This window comes from Crinia signifera, chromosome 8, assembly GCF_055691185.1.
Source record: "Crinia signifera chromosome 8, ASM5569118v1, whole genome shotgun sequence".
In the NCBI taxonomy this organism is placed as follows: domain Eukaryota; kingdom Metazoa; phylum Chordata; class Amphibia; order Anura; family Myobatrachidae; genus Crinia; species Crinia signifera.
The window spans coordinates 111,183,532-111,199,959 of record NC_139224.1 but is presented as its reverse complement, the minus strand read 5'-3'; the positions used below and the strand labels follow the sequence as shown (position 1 = coordinate 111,199,959).

At 45.9% G+C, this 16,428-nt stretch overlaps 1 protein-coding gene across 2 annotated transcripts in view; it reads right to left on the bottom strand.

Moving 5' to 3' along the window:
- Nucleotides 1-5,263: 5,263 nt before the first annotated feature.
- LOC146026370 (dimethylaniline monooxygenase [N-oxide-forming] 2-like) overlaps nt 5,264-16,428 on the bottom strand; it is a 48,129-nt gene continuing 36,964 nt past the window's right edge. For both annotated transcript variants that reach the window (XM_083156986.1, XM_083156987.1), the window contains exons 7-9: nt 9,406-9,758; nt 8,627-8,699; nt 5,264-5,798 (exon numbers count right to left, since the gene is read on the bottom strand). In XM_083156986.1, coding sequence (XP_083013112.1) covers nt 5,450-5,798; nt 8,627-8,699; nt 9,406-9,758 — 775 coding nt within the window. In that variant the 3' untranslated portion in view covers nt 5,264-5,449. The remainder of the gene's footprint in view (nt 5,799-8,626; nt 8,700-9,405; nt 9,759-16,428) is intronic.

Here is a 16,428-nt window from a genome sequence, read left to right as displayed (position 1 = left end):
GGTATTATTATCATCATCATCATCACCATCATCATCAGTTTCTTACACATAGCCAGGGTTTCCTACCTTTAGGGTGTCCTTTCTATGTGGAGCTAACATGTTAAACCGTGTTTGGGGGCGTGGCCATTGCAGACACATAATTATGGTCAAATACAGGCATTTCACAGCTGGGGGCGGGGCCACAGTGATGCTATTCGTGTCATCAGGTCCCCACGGGTCCCCACTGATGGAGGTTAGAGGGAGGCTGTGGGGATTGCAGGGGACTTGCCCACCTTCCCGGGAGGGCGGGAGGCGGACCAGATTTTCAGAACCCAATTTTCCCTAGGAAGCTCACTTACAATCTGGCACTTCATGTGCCTTTTTTACATGTAATAAACCTCCCAGGGAGCTGAACGCAAGAGGCAGGATAGTTTAAAATAAAAAAACTCATAAAAAGAAACGTGAGTGTGGGTACCTTTATACTGCAATTTAGATTTCAGTTTGAACGTACCCCACCCAAATCTAACTTTCTCTGCATATGTTGCATTTGCCCCACCTGCAGTGCAATATATCTGCAACAATGGTGGTCTTGCTAACCTACAATGGGTTATGCAATGCTGTATTATAACAAATAATGCAATTGGTGCATAAATGGGAAAAACAAATCATAGATGCAAGTGCTCCGTCCATACATGAATGGAAGTGTTTCAATTAATAGTTTTTTAATGCGTTAATGGTTCCAGTGTGTTTATGCTAGCAGTTTGACTTATCCAGTGTCGTTAGTCTAATCAGAAAGTATTTTGTAGTTTGTTAATACTTGACTTGAGCAGCGTTCTTCTGTTCCAGTGTGTGGGCTTAGGTATCAGATGTTGTTAGGGATGGCCATCGACCATCGATGATTAGAATTCATTGATGGTTTATGGCTAATGTCGAATAGTTTTGCCATCGATGGGGGAGAACCAGATGATTTCCCACCATCAATGTCAAGCTTAAACGAATAGTTTCGTTCTTGCTTTTTCACCAAGGAGCCGGGACACAGAGCTTAGCTCCGCCCCTGGCAAGCATGAAGCCACGTCCCTGTATTTTGATTGGCCCACAGCCCAATCAATCAAAGAAAATGATTGGCCATCGATATGCAAAAACATTGATGGTCATCCATTGAATAGAAATACACTATCAATGGTGGCAACGATGGCCATCCCTAGATGGCAACCATTGAGGGCAAAGTCAACGATGGCCATCCCTAGATGTTGTGGCCTAGACTAGATTCCCACTCTGCGTATAGTGTAGGGATGGCCATCATTGCCATTGCCATAGATGGTTGCCAATTCGATGGCAATTCGATAGTGCTTAACTATGCAATGGATGACCATCAATATTTTTACATATCGATAGTCATCCATTGTATTTGATTGATTGGCCAGTGGGCCAATCAAAACACAGGGGGCGGGGCTTCACAGGTGTCGGGGGCGGAGCTATGCTCTGTGTCCCGGCACTTTGAAAAAAAAAAAGCAAAACATTGTTTTGCTAATCCATCGATGGAGGGAAACCATCTGGATGGCAAAAGTATTTAACATCGGCCATCAATGATTTTGAATCATCAATGGTCGATGGCCATCCCTAGTAGAGTGACTCTCAGGGTATGTCTTTGCAGGCTTGCCCAGAGACCTTAGCACTTGCACCATGGGGCTCAGCCTCAGCCTGGGGAGGGCTCTTAAAGAACCTTACGCTGGACAACCCCTCTATTAGTGGGGACTCACCACCTTTAATCTGCATTCAGCTCCAGCTAACTGCTGTTTCTGACAGTTAGCTGTTTCTGGGAGTAGCTGTTTCTTGCCGGCCACGCAAAATTTTGTTTCATTGGTTGTCACTTCTGTGGTGGTGTTTATAGTGATGATGTTTGTGTAACAGTTGCTCTGGTATTAGTAGTTTTTTTCAACACGTTTCGGACATTGCAGTACTTCTGGGGAAAAAAAGTAGCACATGTCTTTCTCTATATGGTTTGTTAAGGGTTAATGGGCCATTTCAGGGTGCTAATTTGATTGGCTCTTCTGTACTTTTACTTTTTAGTGTAGCTGTCAATCAAACTGTTTTCTTTCATTGAATATTGTGGCTGTCATTCCTGTTCTGATTGGTTCTCAGGTCTTTTTTTTGTTCCTGGAGGTTTAATGATTTCTCATTTATGTAAGCCAATACATATGCACATATATTTGGTTGTCCTTGTGCTTTGCACATTTGTTGTTTCATACTGGTTACAGTATGTTGGTCACTGTGTGCTGGATTCTAAAGGGCCCTACATACGGAGAGATTTGTGCCAGAGATTCATAACGGGAGATTCAGCATGAGAGATTTCCCTACACTGAATCTGAGCCCACATACAGAGAGATTTGTGCCAGAGATTCATAATGGGAGATTCAGCATGGGAGATTTCAAATCTCTCAGAGTGACGCCTCGCTACGCCCCTGGTCAAGCAGCGTGTCAGCTGTCCCATCCGCATCCTGTGCACCGCCCTTGTGACAGGCCGCTCACCTCCTCTGCTGAGAGCGGCTGTCAGCTGTTCCAGACCCATCCCTCGCCGCTCTCAGCACAGGATTGCCCTTACACAGCATGACGTAATGGCGCACAATAAAACCTGTTTAAAGGGCAGGGCGCTGTGCCCTGTAATACAACCCAGTCATCATTAAAAGGGTGACCACAAACAAAGTGGAGTCACATTAAAGTGATCAGCCACGTTTCTACATCAGTCATAGGTACAAACCCCAATCACCACTGCACTAGGTCACCTGCTGGAAACCCAAATATAAACCAACAGTGCTGGTTATATGATATTAAGCCACTACCTGGATGATGTTAGTAGGCTGGCAATGCATTTTTATTCCTCAGCATGCAGCCGGTGTATGCTGGGGTGAACAGCGGTTGATGAGACCCGGCTTCTCTGGCGTCTTGGAGTCAGGTGCTGGCGTCCCGAAGGTAGCAAGTCAGCGGGAACACCGGTGCGGCAGTGTGGAGGAAGGAGTCTCACCCTCTGGAGCCGACTCTCGGCTGGCGACCACCGGAGTCAAAGGCAGTGAGCCATATACCGGTGCTTGTGCAGCCGCCTTTGCCGGTGGGTGGGTAGGAGACAGCTGAAATTATAGGCTGGATGCTGGGTATGGGTGAAAACCGGACCAGGACAAAAACCCCTGACCGCCGGACCCATAGGTGCTGATTTATGTTTTTGCTGGTGGGTGCTCAAGCCAAAAATATAGAGGAGTGGCTTCATGGGGAAGGGGTGTGGCCACAAAATAATACCAATTTATATTATGGAGCACAGTTGTCTCCAATATTTAAATTAGCAGCAACAGCAACAGAGTTCCACATACATAAAATCCCCCACAGTGCAGGTACATAAATGCCCCCACAGTGCAGGTACATAAATGCCCTCCACAGTGTAGGTACATAAATGCCCTCCACAGTGCAGGTACATAAATGCCCTCCACAGTGCAGGTACATAAATGCCCCCACAGTGCAGGTACTACGCGGACAGAATACACTCTTCCTGGCATACTGTTTCCCTGGTGGCGGGTCCGGCATATGGAGGCCCAGCAGTGGGACTCGGGCCCGTGGGTGCTCATCAATTTCCGTGGGTGCTCGGGCCCTTGAGCACCCACAGAATCGGCACCTATGGCCGGACCGGACATCAAACTGTGCATTTTGTAGCTTGTAGCCTCCGGTCCGGGGGGTGTCCTGTCCGGGGGTGTCCTGTCCGGGGGGCTGCCTGTCACACCTGTCACCAGGGAGAGAATAAAGCCTCCCTGTATGGTCCGGGCATGTAGCAAAAACCGGACGGTCCGGACCACCCGGGGAGGCTGTAATCTCCCCTCACCCATGTCCCTGGTGATAGCTATCACAGGGACCCCCCCCCCCCCGGACAAGACACCCCCCGGACCGGACCCTACAAGCTCCGGAATGCAGATTTTGATGTCCTGTCCGGCGGTCCGGAGTGTGGTCCCGGTCCGGTTTTTACATAGTCCCCTGGATGCTGACTGTGTCCGGGTCACCAGCATTCAATGGACGGCTGAGGTGGCTGGGCGGCTTCAGTGATCGCTCAGAAGGCACTACACAGCAGAAATGTGCAGGGCCTTCTGAGCAACCACTATATGAATTTACAAGCAGGTCTGTTATACATTGGGGCCTCGCATTTGTACCGCTGTGTGGGTTACACACACAGCGATATTCAGACACTTTTTGAGCGATTATGTAAAATCGCTCAGAAAGTGGCTGAATATCGCTGTGTGTGTGGGGCCCATACGTGGATAGTGTCTTAATTAGCAGCCTCCTGTGTTTTATTGACATATGATGGACTTAATTTCATTATTTATGTTCCGACCTTTGGTTTCAGTGTTTCAAACTCAATCATTAAGCGAAGCTCCTCCCTGTTGATGCATTTCTCATAGTTCAGTGGTTCCCAAACTGTGTGCCATGGCACCCTGGGGTGCCTCAACGCACTTGAAGGGGTGCACTGGATTGGTGCTCTATGACCAATAAAAATAATTTATAGCCAATTCAAAGGGAAAATGTGGACAAACAGAAGTGAATCCTGTCCATTTTAACATAATTGACCTCAAGGATGAGATATAATCACATTTTACGCTACTTTATATATTTTATGTCTTTCTCGATGACAAATTTTTGGACATGGGGTGCCGTGAAAATAATCCTGATACTCCAGGGCACCGTGATTTAAAAAAGTTTGAGAACCACTGTCATAGTCTCATTACACAACATATAGGGGGTTAATTCAGGCCTGATCACTAGTGTGAAAAGTCCCACAGTGGAAGATTATCGACAGACTGTGCAAGGGTATGGGACGCAATGCACATGCTCACTAGCACAGAAATCCTGCTACTATTTTACTTTGCTAGCCAATCATAAAGTGATTGACAGGACTAAAGGCATCTGGGGGTGGTAACTGCCCATTTAGCAGGAGTGTTAACAAGAACGCTACATGTAATAGAAAAAATGCTGGGAGTATTCATTGCAGCCACTGAGTAAGTCCAGGGCTATGCGGCGCTTGCGTTGAGTGGTGTCCAGTGGAAAAATAATTTGATGGTGAGCCTCAAACAAATGGTTTTGGACAATTCTTTGCTAGCCAAACACATGTATTCGCACAGTGTGCACATTCCTTCGTGAGGCAGGATTCCACTATAACTAGGAGGTATCTATTTGCATGCTGACTGCTGCAAATTCGCCGCAATACGATCAGATCTGAATTAGGCCCATTGTACCAAAGATTACACAGAGCTAAGTTTATGAAAATGTTAAATTTTACAAGTTTGAGTACATTTATTTCTGTATTATTAAGGAATCCACCTACAGGTCATATTACTGATGTAGGAGCATCAAATACAGAAATTGTTTTATACTTCACATAAAATATAGTATTAAATATGCTTCAATACCCCTTTATCATTCTTCAAGGATTTACAAATTAGCTTCTGTACATAACTACTGCTAACAGCAGAGCAAGAACACACAGTGCCCGTAGTCCAAATATCAACACTGAATTCTGTTCTTGTTTTTTCACCACTCGAGTTTTAGTTGGCTTTAAAATGCGATCAAATGTGGTCATGACCTGCTTCCTAGCCATTGGCCACTGTCCTGGGCCTGTGAGGCGGAACTGTGCTGGTGTGCAAGGGCCAAAGAAAAGGGTTAGAGCTAGAATGGGGTCTTTCAGTAAAAGTCCAAGAATATTAGGCTTACAGCCAATGTCTATAGCCAGATCATCCAAATATTCAATGTAATCCTGCTGTAGGATGTTTTCTCTTTTTGTACCAAACCTGCAAGTTAAAAATAGACATGAAAAATATATAGAAGGGTGGTTCAATAAGTAAGGTAAAATGCCTTGAAAAAGCTTCGGTGAAACGATCGTCGGCCGAGGGGCCGCTGTCTATAAACAGATATCAATGTTCATCCCTTATAGATCTTATGTGTACTTAGCCTTGTGATATTATGTTAAATGGTGCAAATATATCTGGGCGCTGTTACTTACAAGCCCAGGGAAAGTGCAGGACAGCCAGCGAGAGGCTGTGAGTATAGCTGACAGATCTGCCAGCTCGGCGTCTCACAGACCACAGAGACGGCACCTGAACCTCACACCGCATATAGCAGCAGTGTTGTGGATCTCAGAAGCGGCTTAGTCTTAAATAAAAGCCGGAGACCACTAAGCGGGGTTATACACATACAAGCTGAGATTACCCCAGTTGATTTTGTGATAAGCCGCACTGAGCTGCATAATATGAGATTTTAGGATTGCTTGCTCAAATGAAACACCATTACCAATATGTCTAACATTCTCACCTGAATTTATGATATAATTGTGGATCATATTAAAGAATTTAATCTATAGATCACTAAATTGCATATTATTATATTTCTGTTGCAGAGTGAGACTTGCAGGGGTAAATGCAGACTTTCTAAGAATCTGATGAGCAGCAATCTTTTATATTTGACCATCAAGGTGATATGTGTACTCCCAACAAGGAATATTAATACTCCTATTTAAAGGAAGAAATATCTTTTAATTAGGATACACATTGTAAACCAGCAGACAAGCAGGAAACTATACTTATAAGATACAAATGACTGTTTGATATTATTCTGCAACAAATAGACATACTATTGCTTACTTTATTCATCTATGGCATGTGAAATCAAGATATAACACCATAAATAACATTATAGTCTGATATTAAAATCAGAAGCAGTTAGCAGAATTACAAATACAGTCAGGAGATCTCCATATTAGCTGTCGGCTTGTTTTCAGGGATAGAGATAAACCCTCAGGAACATCATCCTTGCAAATATAGGATTTTGTAGGACAGTGGCCCCATATTGTTTTATACACTTATTCTTTTATTTTCAATTCTATTTACTATGTTTTAATATTTCACCTTTTAACTTGAATAAATAAAAGTTATATTTTATAATTAGAGATATAGGATCCTCAGTGCACCCATTAATACTTTTTTTCTTGTGGAGTTAAGTAAGGTAACAAGACCTCACATGTTTGTAATGTTCTCTATTCCATTCCCAGCAGGCCAGAGCTGTTAGATCACTGCTTCACCTTACGGCCATTAGACTGCGCCTCATATCACTCATACTGTCCTTGATACATCTGGCCCGTACTGTCCTTGATACATCTGGCCCGTACTGTCCTTGATACATCTGGCCCATACTGTCCTTGATACCTTGATACATCTGGCCCATACTTTCCTTGATATTTCTGACCCATATGATGTAAGGTGGTGGGCCTGGAAAAACATGATCAGTCACTGAGGTGCATCTGAAGGGGACAAGTTCTCGCGGTATGCGGTAATAATGGCTCCTGCTGCTAATAAAAAGTGGGTGGCGGCCTCCTCTTGCAACCTTAAAAACGGTCTGCTGTATGGGGCAGCCATTTTCCGGGTGTCATGTCACTTTTTATTAGCCGCAGGAGCCGGGAGAGCCGGGACCCAACAGAAGCGCTGGCGAAAGGAGGTACCGGCTGCAGGGGGGGGGGGGGGGTGCTAAGACCTATGCTCTTAGATATCAGTAGTACTGTATGTTTTAAGAAAATACTGGAAGCAATAGTGCATCTATCCACTTCTGTTGAGATCTACAGTGTATGGGGGAGCAGAGGAAGGGACAGAAGCTTTGCTTTCATTCATAAACTGAAATGGACTGATGCAGATTTTGAAGTAAAGTGGGTGTATATAGGGTCTAATTCTGATATGTGCACTATTGTAATGCTGCAGGAGATGTCTGAAGATGAGAGACGATTCCTCACAACATCTGCCAAATGAGTAAGAATGCAGAATCGAATGACCATAGCAACCACTGGCCAAGATGGTCACAGCCCTAGACCATCTGAGAATGGCAAACAGAATGCCGGGTCCAGGAAGTCTGCATCTGATGGCTGTAAGAACCATTTACATTTGTAAAGACTACAATATGATAGTGGAATAAATATATCCCCAACCCTTACTACTTATCAATTTAAGAAATAAAGTAGCCTGAAACTAACATTTACATTAATAAAGAGACCGCTAATAAAGGTATTATAGGTGGACTTGTATTTCTCCCTGTTTTCTCCAATTCTCATTTCCAGCCTTCCCACAAACCTGTAACAATGTTTACAATGCGATCTGGGCAGGATATTACCACCCAGGATTGCATTATAAAATGCGACCCTATCACCTTAATGTATCACCCCCACTCACAGAGACAGGGCTCTGAAAGGAGTCCTTCCCTGTGATGTACTGAGCTGGGTGCGGGGAGTCTGCACAAGCAGCTATATAATATTGGGTGTGGTATAATAACACACCGACAGTCGGGATCCCGACAGTTATTAGCCCGTTGTCGGATATAGCAGGTACACACAAAACAAGATGCACTAAAATATCATTATGAATATTGTGCACACTATTATTTATTGAGTTATTACTGTATTTCTAGACTAATCGAGGCAGTTCATTTGCCTTTGCTGGCAGTTTAAAGACAAATGAGTACATTTTTACTAAGGCATCTCCCTTTAATATACCAGTTTGCACCATGCCTGCTTCTGTATATCTATTTAGTGTATATTTAGCTGATTGTGACAAAATAAAACAACTATCACACTAATTACCTTTGTATTGAAATGTTTCTTTTCCTATCAGACTCCCTCTTGATTTCATCTGGTGGAGGTAATTTGCATAAACCTATAAGAAATAATATCATTTTACTCACATGACTTTGATGAAGGCAGTGGCATATACAAGATAGTTGCTGGGCATGCTTGGCACATAGACCCATGCATCCAAGGGTACCATGCACCATGCATGTGATAGTTCATCCATCTTTCCAGCACTATCTTCAGAAAGATGAAGCAATAAAGGATTTGCTCTGTGACCAACATGATTTTGTCTGCCAAGTTCTTAGCAATTAATTACTTTAAATATACCTGAACTTTCAAATTAGCATTTTATTACATATTGGGGGGGGGGGGGGGTATCTAATTAGCTGTGAAATATCCAGTGCGAAAAAAAAATTTCCCCATTTTTCTCAATGTTTCTCTGATTTTGCTATCTAATTTGGTCGCCCAATAAAATATACATGTTCTGCCGAAAACAAACTGGTTCACTAAAACTAGTTTTTGTTGGCTGCAGACTGTTTTTGCAAAAAAAAATGGGTCTGCCTTCAGGCTTTTGTTTTGTTTGCCTGAGGTAGGTAAAACAAAATCCTTAACAAGCTGCAACTTGCGCCAGCTTATTGAGGCTAATTGTACATCCACAGGCAATGGCCCCATATAATCAGATACTGCCTTAGTGACATTAAGAGATAACAAGATTAGCATACAGGTGCCTCACAGTTAGTATACAGGTGCCACACAGTTATATGACTGTACAGACAGTCCGATTATCATACCCTTGAAAACCCTGGTCACCCAGCGAGCTTGGATCTCTGAAGATGACATGATTGGGCCAAGTGGTTGGATGAGGCCAATGACGCCCAGAGTGGGCTTTTCCAGGTTTAAGGGAAAGATGTTTCTGTATAAATCTATTTTATCTTCAACTTTAATAACGGATTCATCCAGGAAGGGGAAGGAGAATCGATATCCTGTAGCAAATATAACAGCATCAATGTTTTCCTCAGTAGTCCCGTCATCAAACTTCACAGCAGTCTCTGTGAATTCTGCAACATCTGGTTTCACCACCACGTATCCACAGGTTATGCGACTCGGAAGTTCATCATTAAACAAAGGCTCTTTAAACTGTGAACTAGGAAATAATAAATACGATATCAGACTTTAGCATAACAACAATACTTTACAATTTCAGCAAATTAAGAACTGCACTCTTTGGCAAAATTTGGATGATAACATTGTTAATTTGGATACACCTGAAGAGCATTTCTGCTACCGTGTTTCCCCGATAATAAGACACTGTCCTATATATATATATTTTTTTCAACAAAAAACACCATAGGGCTTATTTTCAGGGTAGGGCTTATTTTGGACCAGTGTCCAAAATCAAGGGTAGGGCTTATTTTCGGGGTAGGGCTTATTATAGGGAAAACACGGTAGTCAGCTACTACTCACTTGGCGGGATGTGTAAATGTTACAAAATGCACCCAAACCTTTATAAAAGTAGTTTGCGGAGGTTTGACTGATTACTGTATATGCATCAAGCTCCAGAATGCAAAACATTCTGGAGCTGGTATTAGTGGGCAAGGTCCAGGGCCGGTGCAAGCCCTTTCAGTGCCCCACGCAGGGGGGCCGCGGCCTCCGCCCGCCTAGGAAGATTGCCTTTGACAGGGGGGGGGGGGGGGGATGCGGTATCCACCAGCTGCACGGGGGGATTGCAGCTGCGGCAACCTGTATCTGCTCCATGGTGCAGGGGGGGGCTCCGGCTGTCACCTGCCGAAGATTGCCACTAACTTGGGGGGTGCGGCATCCACCTGCTGCACGGGGGGGATGTGGCCACGGCCGCCTATCTGTTCCAAGCCGCGTAGGGGGGGGGGCAGGCCGCCACTCGCACATGATTGCCGCTGACTGAGGGGGGGGGGGGGGTAACACACACATGGGTGGGCTCCAGTCAGGGGGGGCCGGGGGCGGAGGAATATGGCTCACTCACCTGAATAACTTGGCAGGTGCGTGCAGCTTTTCTCCTCCTGCTCTCCTCGGGGCATTTCCTGTGGCTCATTAACGCCCTCCAGTGGCCGGCACCCTAGGGTATTGCCTAAAGCTGCTTAGTGGTGGCGCCAGCCCTGGCAAGGTCATCTGTAGATGGTGGTACCCTAGAGAAGTATTTTCCCTAGAAAGAGATCCAATCACATCTCTGTTCCACAGGTAGTGAGACCGTGCCCCTCCGAGAGAATCATTACCCGATACTTGTCAGCAAACTGAGTAGCTTTCAAAGTGTCCTAGTATTATATTTAATGGCTGATGTGGGGAATTGAGAGGACAAACAGGTGGGGCCAGTTGCACAGGATGTTGTGTGTCACATAAAGGACCCCCTAATTGTCATACTGTACAGTACATGCCTGTTAGAAGCAGGGCCAGTGCTAGGGTGTCCGGCGCCCTCCTACAAACTCTATATTTGCGCCCTCTATCACATATTTAATAAAGGGACGGCACACATGAATAAAGGGTGTGTAGAAGAGGGACAGATGCTGAGGAGAGAGGCACAGATCGGCATATGCTGGGCAAAGATGGGGACAGATGTGGGGAGAGAGGGGCAGATGCTGGGGAGAGATTGGTGGGGAACAGATGCTGGGTAGAGAGAGGGTGGTACAGATGTGGAGAGAGGGGGCAGATGGTGGGGATATGGGGGAGAAATGCTGGGCAGAGAGGGATGGGGGGAGAGATGATGGGCAGGGAGAGGGGGACAGATAATGGGCAGGGAGGGGGAGAGACACTGGGCAGGGAGAGATGCTGGGCAGAGATGGGGACAGATGGTGGGCAGGGAGAGGTGGATGGACAGATGGTTTGCCAAGTAAAGGGGGGAGAGATGATGGGCAGAGAGAGGGTTAGAAATGATGGGCAGAGAGGGGGAGAGATGGTGGACAGGGAGAGGGGGGACAAATGGTGTGCAGTAGGAGGGGGATGGATGGTGGGCAGAGGGAGGGGAGTCAGATGGTGGGCAGGGACAGGAAGGCAGATACTGGGCAGGGAGGGACAGATGATTGGCAGGTAGAGGGGGAAGAAAATGTGCAGGGAGAGGGGATAGATGGTGGGCAGGAGTTGGGACAGGACAGATGCTGGGTTGGGTGAGGAAGGCAGATACTGGGCAGGGAGGGGTTGGGACAGATAGGGGGGACAGATGGCGGGCAGGAGGGGGACAGGACAGGTGGTGCACAGGGAGAGGAAGGCAGATACTGGGTAGGGAGGGGGTGGGACAGATGATGGACAGGGACAAGGGGCAGATACTGGGCAGGCAGAGGGGGACAGATGGTAGGCAGGAGGGGGGGCAGATACTGGGCAAGGAGAGGGGGACAGATGGTGGACAGGAGGGGGGGGGCAAGACAGGTGCTGGACAGGGAGAGGGGCAGATACTGGGCAGAGAGAGGGGGACAGGTGGTGGGCAGGAGGGGGACAGGATAGATGCTGAGTAGGTAGAGAAAGGCAGATACTGAGCAGGGAGGGGATGGGACAGATGATGGGCAAGGGGATGGGACAGATGATTGGCAGGGAGAGGCAGGGGCGGATTTAGGGATGAGGGCGCCCCTAGGCACAACAATAATGTTTACTAAGTAGGACAGTTTATAGGGGCAGTATCTGCATGTCCTATCCATTTACACTCTATTTAAGATTGAATATAGTACAGTACAGTGGATATTTTGCAGTTATTGGTACATTTTGGGCTGACAGTACTATCACAGGCATCCAAGTGCCGCCCCCAAACATGTGCCGCCCCTAGGCCGGTGCCTCACGTGCCTAATGGGAAATTCGGCTCTGGGGAGAGGGGACAGATGGTGAGCAGGGAGAGAGGGGCAGATGGTGGACAGGACAGATTCTGTGCAGCAAAAGGAAGGCAGATACTGGGGCAGGGAGTTGGTGGGACAGATGATGGGAGAGATGGTGACAGGAGAGGGGACAAGACAGGTGCTGGGCAAGGAGAGGGGGCAGACACAGGGCAGGGAGAGGGGGACAGATGATGGACAGGGAGAGGAAGGCAGATCCTGAGAATAGAGGAGGTGGGCCAGATGATGGGCAGAGAGAGAAAGAAAGAGGGAGAATCTGCAAGGAGAGGCAGGAGCTACAGGGAAGGCAGAGTATATACTCACATAGGAAGCCATGATCCATTCCTCTGTGTTTCAGGGACCAAAGGAGCATGTGATACACTCCTCCAATCATGGGCTCCTTTTATCAGCATGTGCCAAGCTCCTCCAATCACAGCTCGGCACATACTGTCCTGACTCCTGACCCCTGATGCTGAGATGAGGGGAGGGTCTCTGCACCGCGGTGAGGGAGGTGCAGGGACATCCCCTGCTGCTACTTTTTTAACATCAGGCAGCTCAGAATCCATCCGAAGTAAGTCCTCTCTCTCGCTCTCCCCTCTGCTGCTAGCGCTGCTGTCTGTCATACAGTGACCACAGCAGCAGTCGGCAGCTGCACACAGTGGCAGAGTCGCAGAGCAGGGAGATCACAGCGCCTACATAGTCTCTGCTGAGCGTGTAGCGTCGGCCCTGGTTAGAAGATTAGACCATAGTAATGTGGAGCTGTGCTGCTACTAGACAAAAATTCCAGAGAAAACATGTAAAAAACAGGCGTGCCGCACCTGATTGAACTTAAAACATAACTTTTATTTTAATTGAATAAACATGTTGGTACTTGTGTATTATAGCGGCGCCCATCGCATCGCATACCATAAGCATGCGATGGTATGCGATGCGATATCGCGCGATATTGTACAATGTTATACAATATTAAAATTGTATGACATTGTATATGGCATACAATGCCATACAATGCGATGCGATGTGATTAAAAATTGTATAAGCACCCTAATGGGTGCTTACAATGTTAAATGCACCCCCACGCCACCCGCCACTATAAACGTGAACCCGAAGCATGGCAAGGGGCGGCGGTACGCGTCCTCCGACCTTTTCACACCCCACTGACCACGTCGGCATGGAGTTGAGAATAGAAAGTGTGGCGAGCGCAGCGAGCCACCGAGCCCGAAGCATGGCGAGCGCAGCGAGCCCCGTGCGGGGATGCGGATACCTGTAAAGCCCGCGAAGGGACACGGATACCTGGGAAGGTATCCGCGTCCCCTCGCCATGCTTCGGGATCGCCACACTTTCTATTCTCAACTCCACGCCGACGTGGATAGTGGGGGTATGAAAAGGTCGGAGGACGCGTACCGCTGACCCTCACGGCTCGCTGCGCTCGACACGCTTCGGGTTCACGTTTATAGTGGGGGGGTGGCGTGGGGGTGCATTTAACATTGTAAGCACCCATTTGGGTGCTTAAAAGCACCCTTTAGGGTGCTTATACAATGTTTCATCGCATAGGGGGCAAAAATCGCATCGCATGCCATCGGTTGCATGGCATGCGATGCGATAAAAACATCGCTCGATGAACATCGGGGGCGCCACTATAATACACAAATACCATCATGTTCACTGTAATTTGTATCTATATTTTTTTAATAAAGGATGGCACTTTCTAGCGTCTTATTCAAATTCACCCTTTGCATTTGTGTCTTTATTTGTGTGTACAGTATGTAGTCTGTTATAACTTTATATTCTGCACTTATAGTGTTTATAATACATTTGTATCAAGAGTCTTACAGAAAAAAAGTCCTTTGCATATAGAGCACTTCACAGGCTGACAGGCATAGTGCAGGGGTTCCCAATCTTTTTCTAATCACGGCACCCTAGAGTATCAGAATTTTTCCAAGGCACCCCATCACCCCATGGCCCCAAAACATATATATCAAATTAAGTAGATTGTGTTTATATGTGCTTCTTAGGTTCGGTTATGTGGTAAAGGGCAGGATTTGGTTCTGATTGTACACATTTTATGATTGGCAACCACCAGCACTGGTTTTGTCCAGAAATAATTGATCATAAATAATTTGAATTGGTCCTGGACGACCAACCCGAGGCACCCCAGGGAGCCTAGGCGCACAGTTTGGGAACCACTAGTCTAGTGTCCTTGAGTCTCCAAAACACTGCCATCTGCTGGCAGAGAGTTAAACTACATCCTTTGCTTCCTCTCCTTTCTTTGCATGACTACTTGGGATATTGGAGCTTTGGTCAAGCTCCCAGGAGACAGCTGCAGGCATACTTTTTAAAAGGACACCACTTGATTGTATTTGCGCGGCTGGACTTCCAATTTACATATATATATATATATATATATATATATATATATATATATATAATAAGTTGAAGAGTCTGTGTGCGTGTGTGTGTGCGTGTCCGTCGCATTGCGGACACACCGTGGCACTCAGAGACACCAAATTCAGCAACAAGATACCTCTGGACCCGGTGGTGTGCACCTCGAAGCCGTTTTTGGGAAATTTCACTTAGAAATTTAAAAAACACCAAGTTGTAATTTACCTTCATTGATGTTCTGGGGAAAAGATCGATGATCTGGAAAACCGTTTGCAAAGGAACAACTCCACACCTGATTTCATTGCTGTCATTGAGTATGAATGACACATTCTAACATTATGGTGAAGGCATTAAACAATTAGGAAATAATTGAGGATATACATAGACCACACAACACACACACACACATACACATTGTACACGCACACACACACACAGTACACCACATACGCACACATAGCACACAACACACACATTTTTACGTAGTGCACCTCACACACTTACACATTGGACAGATACACACACACAACACACCACATGCAGTACTGTACAATACAAATCCATACACACTACAACACACACCCAAAAACAGTACAACAAACACACAGAACACACACACACTTAAACATTGCCAGGATACGCAAAGCACACTACACACACATATATACGTAGCACACATCACAAACTTACACATTCGGCAGATACACACAACACAACACTCACAGTACAACACACACCCACATTCACTACAACACACACCCAAAAACAGTACAATACACAAAACACACACTTAAACATTGCACAGATACACACAGCACACTACACACACATACTGTATATACGTAGCACACCTCACACACTTACACATTGGACAGATACATACAATACAACACACACAACCACATACACTACAACACACACACAAAAACAGTACAACACACACAAACACACAGAACACATAAAAAATAATTTGCCATTTATTTAACCGTCTGTACCGGCAAATAAAAACTGTACCTAATGTACCGTTTCTACTTTGTTCCACATATCCGTCTCTCCAGTCCTCCAGCCTGTCACTGCGCTCCCCGGCCAGTTGCACTGAGAAATCTTTGTCCTGGCCAATGCACCCATTGATCAATACAAAGTGGGTACACTGCACTCACCCTGTTAGTCAGTTGGATATCAGGCACTGCTCTGCCTTAAGGGTTTCCCAGACTCTTTTGGTTCATGTTTGGTCGATGGGCATGAGCGCTGCATGCATTTGTTTGAATGTTAGGAGTGTAAGAAGTTGAAGAATAAGACTGAGATGAAGATTTGTCATTGTATAGTGTACAATTTACTCAATAAATCGTGAAAAAAATATGTGTATATAGAAGTACAGTACAATCAAGAAATGAAAGTAGGATTAAAAAATAAATTCTGATTCAAACTGATAATTGTTTGGATGGCGGTGGGTTGCGAAACAAATCTATAGGTGGAGGGGGTATGGATATTGTGGGCATAATTGGTGTTTGGTACACCTATAGGGGGTCCCCAGTTGATGAGAAATTCTCACTACAGTGTCACCGTAGGGGGATTTCCAATTGGGGTTCAGGTGGTCTTTTAGGG